This window comes from Otolemur garnettii, unplaced genomic scaffold (genome assembly GCF_000181295.1).
Source record: "Otolemur garnettii isolate 467f Iridium unplaced genomic scaffold, OtoGar3 scaffold00083, whole genome shotgun sequence".
NCBI classification, from domain to species: domain Eukaryota; kingdom Metazoa; phylum Chordata; class Mammalia; order Primates; family Galagidae; genus Otolemur; species Otolemur garnettii.
The window spans coordinates 4,631,358-4,640,367 of record NW_003852478.1 but is presented as its reverse complement, the minus strand read 5'-3'; the positions used below and the strand labels follow the sequence as shown (position 1 = coordinate 4,640,367).

Below are 9,010 nucleotides of genomic sequence, written 5' to 3'. Positions count from 1 at the left end.
AAAAAAAAAAAAAGAATTTTTAGCAAGAGATGACTAGGGAGGACCCGTGACGTCAAGGGTGTTGATGTACATGTCTGATGTATTCACTTCCAGACATGTGAGTGCTCTAGACCAGCAGTCCCCAAACTTTCTGGCACGAGGGACTGGTTTCATGGAAGACAATCTTTCCATGGATGGAGGGGCATTAGATTTTCAAGGAGCGTGCAACCTAGACACCTCCCAGGTGCAATTTATAGGGTTCATGCTCCTGAGAGAATCGAAGGCCACTGCTGTGACAGGAGGCAGGCACAGAGTGACGTGAGTGTTGGGGAGCAGGTGTGAAGACAGGTGGAGCCCCTCACTTGCCCCAGCTCCTGCTCTGGGACCTGTTTGGGACCACCCTCATCCATGGCCTGGGGGTTGGGGACCACAGCTCTAGACATTTGCAAGTTTATGCCAACAGCAGGGACAAAAAGGAGCTACTGGTTATTTAAGACTTGTAGCTGGTGTCAAATGAAGTTAACACATGTTCTTTTTCAAAATTTCAAGTGTGGGCAGCGCCTGTGACTCAAAAGAGGAGGGCGCCAGTCCCATATGCCGGAGGTGGCAGGTTCAAACCCAGCCCCAGCCAAATAAAAAAAAAAAGGCTCAAAATTTCAAGTGTGTTATGATTGACCACTTAAATAACTTCCACCTTTTCATGTGAAAGGTGAAGCTGAGAAGAACATAGGGGGAAAAAACATTTGTGCCAGGAGTGGAGGGAGCCACGTGGAAGGACCCTGTTCACCCTAGAGAAAGTCTGTAAGGAGTGAAGTAAACGTTATTTCAGGTTGGTTCTAACCCATTTTGATTTTTGTTTTAGAGAAGGTTCATCAGGTTTCAGGCATTATCACATAAAGGAAACAACAACATCTCCAAAGAAGTACTACCTAGCAGAAAAACATGCTTTTGGGTCAATTCCTGAGCTTATTGAGTATCACAAGCACAACGCCGCAGGTGAGTGCGCTATGAACCCGTCTCAAATTATTGTGATGAATTCCTCCCTGAGCAGCTTTATTTTATAGTTAGTTAATTATAGAATGTTATCGATTTAGAATTATTGCATATTAGGAAGTGATATATACAAAGAAAATTTAAATGATATCAAGTTTTATAAAAAGCAATGTCTTGGCTCGGTGCCTGTGGCTCCAGCAGCTTAGGAGCCAGCCACATACACCTGAGCTGGCAGGTTCGAATCCAGCCCGGGCCGCCAAACAACAATTACGGCTGCAACCAAAAAATAGCCTGGCGTTGTGGCGGGCGCCTATAGTCCCAGCTACTTGGGAGGTGGAGGCAGGAGAATTGCTTGAGCCCAGGAGTTGGAGGTTGCTGTGAGCTGTGACTTGACGGCACTCTACCTAGGGCAATAGCTTGAGGCTCTTGTCTCAAAAAAAAAAAAAAAGCTATATCTTGACCTAGGACCTGAATTATTCTAGTACTCTATGGTGACTTCACATTTCTGTAGTTTATACATTGGGACTTGACTAAAATCCAAGCTATGTCTATTTCAGAGTAATTAGTAATCACAGAGGCTGCCAGGTGAACGTGTGCTATAGGCTTCCAACGATTGAGTAGTCATGTCCCTCAAGTTCACCATCTTCTTGAATCTCTGTTAGACTTACCACCAAACACACACACACGACCAGAATTCACAATTATGCTGATTAAAGTGTTAGAGGATTATAGAGAGAGATTTTAAGCCTTTGACTTTAAAGATGTAACTGGGCAGGGATATGCCTAACCCAATTTAAGGAAAAATAACTTTTAAAATTTTATCAAAGGCACCCTTTGCGAAGCTTGTTATTTTGTGACAAAAATAAGTGAGTTTTTCAGATCATGTTAAGAGCAGTATTGAGATATAATCTACAAACCATAAAGTTTACACATTTTAAGTATACTATTCAGTGGTTTTTAGTGTATTTACAGAGTTCTGCCAACTGTCACCATAATCTAATTTTAAGAACATTGTCATCATTCCAAGATGAAATCTTATGCTCAGTAGCTCCTGTCCCCCTTCACCAGCCCAGCCTCAGGCAACCATTAACCTACTTCCTGTTCCTATAGGTTTGCCTGTCCTGGGCATTTCACATAAATGGAATCATAGACTCTGTGGTCTGTCGTGACGAGCTCCTTTCACTCCGTGTTTTGTTCTGACATTTGTCCATGGTGTAGCATGTATAAGCATTCCACTTCCCCACTTTTTTAGCCTATATCACAAGTTTATTGAAATAATCAGATAATATAACAAATTGCGCAGGACTTGACATAGTAATTACACAGTAACTTCTAATATCATTGAGTCACCAAGGGCCTGGCACAATATTGTGGAATGGTTAGGTTCTCAGGCCAGCATATGAGTCTGTATTTACTCCTGAGTAAAATAAGAATTCCAACTTCCATAGAATAGTGCTAAATGGTGAGACAGGAGATCAACCCCTCTACCTCTAAATTTAGGGAATTATCTTAGCGTCTACCTATTGTGTCAGAAAGTCATGCTTCATCTGCTTACAGAAACCATGGTACAGCTTGGATATGCACAAACTACAGACGTAAGAATGTTAAGGAAAATTAATTGGTGAAGTTACCACCAGAGGTTCTAGACAATGTAAATCCCGGGTAATCATTTTTGCTGTGACAGACTTCCCAAATACTTTGCTTAAGTCTACTGTGTCCCAGGAAATAAGTCTTGGGAGGATGGAATTTCTAAATTCAGGCAGTTTCCTGGATAAATTATTTGTTACTTTTTATTGATAGAAAATAATCCTTTGTGTAGATTTTGTTTACTCATTTTGATTATTGCTCATTGGTTGATTTGGGTTGTTTCCACATTTTGACTCTTATGAATAACACTTCCTGGAAGAGTTGTATAAAAATTTTTGCATGGAAATATGTTTTTATTTCTCTTGTGTGTGTACGTAGTTGTGGATGTGCTGGGTTGTATGGTAACTCTGTGTTTAACTTTGAGGAACTGATCTCCTATCGGTTTATACCCAAAGAACCTTTTCACATCTCCTCTTTTGTTATTTTCTTTTTTGACATTTACATTTTGTGTATTTTTTTTCTTCTGTGTTCTTTTTTTTTTTTTTGAGACAGAGCCTCAAGCTGTCCCCCTGGGTAGAGTGCTGTGGCATCACAGCTCACAGCAACCTCCAACTCCTAGGCTCAAGCAAGTCTACTGTCTCAGCCTCTCAAGTACTGGGACCACAAGTGCCCGCCACAACGCCCGGCTATTTTTTGGTTGCAGCCGTCATTGTTGTTTGGCGGCCCGGGCTGGATTCAAACCCACCTACTTTGGTGTATGTGGCTGCCGCCTTAGCCACTTGAGCCACAGGTGCCGAGCCATCTTCTGTGTTCTTATAAACATTTTAGTCTTCACTGTTATCGCAAGTCATTGAACAAACAAGCATTAAGTGCCTACTGCATGCTAGGAACCAAGGCAGGTTGGGGGACATTGCAGTTGAGTCAGTACAGTCATTGGTCTCGATTCTCCCAGATCTTACCAGCTGGGGGGAGACAGGGAAATACCTAACAATCTTAAATTATTATGAGATATGCTGTGATCCAGGAGATACAGAGTGCTATGGGTGATTATAAAAGAGGTACCTCCTATTACTTATTTAGTGCTGTAAACAACATTTGTTTAAGGATTTAACTTACCTCCTTGATTTCTAGTAGTTGATAGCTTAGAGATTGATATTTATGCTAAGATTGCAAATATTGGGTGGTGCCTGTGGCTCAGTGAGTAGGGTGTCAGCCCCATATACCAAGGGTGGTGAGTTCAAACCTAGCCCTGGCCAAACTGCAACAACAAAAAATTAGTTAAAAAAAATTGCAAATATTGAGTTATGTCAGGTGAATCACTTTAATTTTTAGCCAACAAATATAATCCCTTTTCATAGTTCAGCTCTCGTACTCAAAAAGAACATGAAATAATAACTATTAGAAACTTTTTAGCATCCTTTATAATGTTTGAGAAAAGAGAAAGCTAGCATGGTGACTGACAGATTCTGTCATTTTTAACAGACAATGTTTGTTGAATGAACGGAAGCTTATAGCACAGTGCTGTGTGTATACACAGAGGCTGAGCCGGAGATGGATGAATGAATGAATCCTACACATGAGTTTCTAGTTTACAATTGACATGCAGAACAGTTATGAGTGAATTTGACCTCAGTGCTTTCTTTAATTACCAGGACTTGTCACGAGACTACGGTACCCAGTTAGTACGAAGGGGAAGAACGCCCCGACCACTGCAGGATTCAGCTATGGTAACTCTCATCTTGTGGTTGCTTTAACTGATTTTCCTTGAAAAGAATTCATCATCACAAGACAAATTCGGATGTGTAGGATTCTGCACAGTGGAACCGTTTCTGCTCAGTTTATAGTATGGGTTTTTAGACAATAATATTTACAGCGACGGTAATCCTAGTTTTCTCTTTTTATCATAATTCATAATTCTGTACAACACTTCCTGTCAGTGAAAAATAAGGATTATGGGTCACATCTAAAATAAAACACAGCCCTCCCCGGTTCTCTCCAGCCTTGCTGGTTACTCACAGGAATGTGCCTGAGGAGGAGAGTCATAGGGAAGACTTCCAACTTGGCTGTCTCTGTGGCTTCTGGGTTAAAGTCTTTCCAACTTGAGCGGTAAAGGAAGAAGTGTTTGTTTTTAAAAGTACATTGATCTGTCCAGCTTCATGGTTATTCCCCATCTTGCAGCACCCTTTTTTCTTCCTCTGTGCACATTGCTTGTGTTGTGACAGTGACCCAGAGGGTCATTGCCACCTTTTGCAGTCAGAGGCAGGCTGCTAGTCTGTTTGCCTGTAATTATCACAGTTTTATCCTGTAACTTTGAGGTTGACCTTGGTTATATACCGTTTCTTTGGTCCCCCACTGATTCATGCCATTTTCCAGATTAAATGCCAACGCTCTCCCTTTCTCTCTTACAGAGAAATGGGAGATTAACCCTTCTGAGCTGACCTTTATGAGGGAATTGGGAAGCGGGCTGTTCGGAGTGGTGAGGCTGGGCAAGTGGCGAGCCCAGTACAAAGTGGCCATCAAAGCCATCAGGGAAGGTGCCATGTGCGAGGAGGACTTTATAGAAGAAGCTAAAGTGATGATGTAAGTAGCCTTCTTGTCTCTGGCTCACCTTTTGGTATTCAAAAGTGGCCCTCACCAAAACCCTGGCTGTTTCTCTTTCTGCAGTAACATACGTATGTCCGTCTCCCTTTGCAGGAAGCTGACACACCCAAAGTTAGTTCAGCTTTATGGCGTGTGCACCCAGCAGAAACCAATCTACATTGTCACCGAGTTCATAGAGAGGGGCTGCCTTCTGAATTTCCTCCGCCAGAGACAAGGTCATCTCAGCAGAGACGTGCTCCTGAGCATGTGTCAGGACATATGTGAGGGGATGGAGTACCTGGAGAGAAACAGCTTCATCCACAGAGACCTGGTAACTCCCGGAACCTGTGTTCCCGTGCCTTGTCTGAATTCCTTTGTAATGCTGGGTCAGCAAACAAGCAATGATGTCCTTATTCTCCCAAGTAGGTGTGCATGACTGTGCCAGGCTCAATCTTCTATTTTTAAAAGAGATGGGGTGTCGCTGTTGCTCAGACTTATCTCAGACTCCTGAACTTATGCAACCAGCCACCAGAGTCCCAAAGTACTAGGGTTGTAGGCAGGAGCCATCATGCACAACTACGTCAACTTCTGAGAAACAGGAGGAAAGGAAATCTGTTATGATGGAGATGAAGACACTTGCTCATTCATTTTTCTTCTCTTACACTTTTTTCCTTTCTTCTTTTCCGTCTGTTTTTCTTCTCCATCTATTCTTTATATATCTATTTTTAGCATATCAGTAGCACTGTAACTCCCTGCAAGCCGTGAAGATGATTCTTTCACCAAGAAGAATACAGTTCTCATCTGGGACTTTGCTCTGTATTTTAGGCATTCCTTCTAGGGTAACAGCAAAGCATTTTTTAAAGTTAATAATTACCTTATAACAGGCCTCATTCTAGTAGGTATTTTACAAAAATAGACTCACTTTATCATGTAACAATTCTAGGAAGTAGATAGTATTATGATTTCCTTCAGACAGATGAAGAAACTGAGGCACAAGTAGGATAAAATAACTTACCACTGGTCAGATATATCATAGAGCCAGGATTTGAACCTGAGGAGCTGGGCTCTCAAGTCCAAAGTTAATTGCTATGCTCTGCTGGCTTCAGATTTAAAGTGCGATAGAGAGTTGAAGATTTAGAGGTGGAAGACTTGATTTCTTGCATGTATTTTTGGATAGTTACTTATCTTAGATGCTGTTTCCACATCTGTAAATTGGGGGTTATAATATTGTTTGCTCATGAGACTGTTTTAATGAACACACTGTATGACTGAGGGGAAAGGCTTTGTAAAATAGACACGCTACATAGACCATTAGTTACTGTTACTATGGAGGTGATAACGTGGAACATCTCTGTCATATTGAAACTCGTGAACTAAGCACCTTCCTCATTTTTGTGCTTACAAAACTGATAACAATTGAATGAGGACATGAGGGTGACAGACTACACCCACCCATACAGATGATATCTTGGTGAAAGCCATTTTTATGCTCTGTGCCTATGATATTGGTATTACTGCGATAGGTTTGTGTCACGTCTTAAGGGAAGATCCCAGCGCTGCTGTCTCCTGGATGAAGAGTTCTTTGGACTGTCACACACAGGTGTTGTGGGGGGTCTTCACAGGGAGATGGAGGCAGTTCAGGAAACAGGCCTCAGCACTCACTTTAGAGAGACCCTTCAAATGTATTTGACAAGAAAGAACCTCATATAAATGGAATTGCCACCTAAAGAAAATAAAATTCTGAACAGTCAGGAAGAAAAGCACATCTTGGCCCATGGGTTATGGTGTTAAAACTATCATGTCTTCCTTCTCAGAAATACCATGTCTTCCTACCAACCTTGTAATCCTGAAGAATGGGAGTTAGGAGTGGAAGGTGCCACAAAGAACCAGGCTGAGTGTAGTTAATAGCAAAGATTTATTAAAGCATCTGCACACAGGTGGCCTGCAACCGTAAATGCTGTCACCTTGGTGTTAGGGTCAGGGAGTTCTTGTATAAAATGTGGTTGAATCACGTTTGATGAACGCTCTGGCACCGTTCAGGCTGTGATGTATGTGTAGCTCAGGAGGTGGGGGGTGACAGTCATAACTCAGTAACTTGCAGTGTAGTGTAAAAAACCAAAGGTGATCTGTCGGAGGCCTTGTGAAAGGTTGGGGGTTATCTGCTATAAATCTTCTGCAACCTGGAGGAATGTTTAACAGAACTGGGAGAAACGCGAGGAGTTCTTTGCTTAATGTGTAGACCCGTTGGCGGAGGAGACTAACAAGTCCTGCTCTTTACCCCTGTAAGTGGAGGCGTAGTGGGTGTTTAGACCTCTCAGAGGTCCAGAAAGACAGATAGTAGGCAAGAAAATATAAATCAAATAATCACTATTGCATTTGACCAGTTTGGTATATCATATTATCAACTACTAGACATTGTTGTTCTTCAACTGTTTGGAATGGAGATGGCCAATCCCTGAGCAGGGCCATTGGATAAGGGATGGTCGCCCATTACTTTGATTATTGTGTTACTATGCTTACCTAGTAAGAACCTGGATTAAGGACCTTAAGAGCTGTTGTTATTATCAATAAGAAAATTAGAGGCTCAGCGCTTACAGCTCAGTGGCTAGGATGCTGGTCATATACACCTGGGCTGGCGGGTTTGAACCCAGCCTGGGCCAGCTAAAACAGCAATGAAAACTACAACCAAAAAATAGCTGGGCGTTGTGGCAGGTGCCTGTAGTCTCAGCTACTTGGGAGGCTCAGGCAAAGAATTGCTTAAGCCTAAGAATTTGAGGTTACTGTGAGCTGTGATGCCACAGCACTTTCCCTAGGGCAACTGAGATTATGTCTCAAAAAAATAAAAAGAAAATTAGATAGTTTACTAAGAACAGAAAATAAAATTCTGAATAGTCAGGAAGAAAAACACATCTTGGCCCATGGGTTATGGTGTTAAAAATATAACATCTGCCCTTGACAGGGAGAAAAGTGGGTTGACCCTTATATTAGGCTTCATTGAGGTCTGACAGTTGGTGGAAATTAGGTCTTAATGCCTGATTGGAAACATGACTTTCTGACCTTCCTACCCATTCTTTCAAATATGTGACCAAGACACTTGTGTAGTGACAAAAACAACTCATAAGGAAACATTCCCACCCTTTGCAAATGTTGGCTGCATTATACTATATTTAATATAAACAAATTATATTTTTACCCTTATACTGTGGGGCTTTTAAACTAATTGCCACCATAATGTTGTTTTCCAGGCTGCCAGAAATTGTCTAGTAAATGACGCAGGAGTTGTGAAAGTATCTGATTTTGGAATGGCCAGGTACGTCTGAGTATATGTGGTTTTAGGTGGTGTTCTCATGATTGTGTAGAATTACTGAATAATAAGTATGGGAATCATCTGCACTGCTGAGCAGATGGGAAATCTTGTTAACTGCTCTGAGATAAACGTGTTAGGACCATGGAGTCTGTATTGTGATGTTAATAATTCTCTCCACTAGGTGGTAGTATAGCTTGTTAAATGCCCTGCTTTCCTCTTTTCCTCCCTGGTGTGGATTAGATTTCTAGAATCTTTTGTTTTTACAGAAATGTGTTTGGTGGTAAGGTCCTTAGTATGCCCATGTTTGCAGTGTTTTTATTCTCTTAATTCTTATGATTTTAGTGCATGTAGCGTGTGATCCCCCCTTCTCTACGTTCCCTCCCTCTGTCCATTCATATATCCATCCATAAAAACTAGGTGCCTGCTGCATGCCGATCACAGTGGTAGGCAGAACCATGGCAGAGAACAAGGCTGATGAGCCTGATGTGTCAGCTCATCTTCAGGGGAAGCGAGAAAGTTAAGTGACAGAGCAGGGGTCGGTCAACTGTGGTCTGTCACTCTGAT

General features: G+C 41.9%; 1 protein-coding gene across 1 annotated transcript in view; it reads left to right on the top strand.

Annotated features, from left to right (window-relative positions):
* TEC (tec protein tyrosine kinase) overlaps positions 1 to 9,010 on the top strand; it is a 188,035-nt gene that overhangs the window by 101,923 nt on the left and 77,102 nt on the right. Inside the window, exons 11-15 of the mRNA XM_023515987.1 lie at positions 842 to 975; positions 4,212 to 4,286; positions 4,968 to 5,139; positions 5,254 to 5,470; positions 8,385 to 8,449. Coding sequence (XP_023371755.1) covers positions 842 to 975; positions 4,212 to 4,286; positions 4,968 to 5,139; positions 5,254 to 5,470; positions 8,385 to 8,449 — 663 coding nt within the window. The remainder of the gene's footprint in view (positions 1 to 841; positions 976 to 4,211; positions 4,287 to 4,967; positions 5,140 to 5,253; positions 5,471 to 8,384; positions 8,450 to 9,010) is intronic.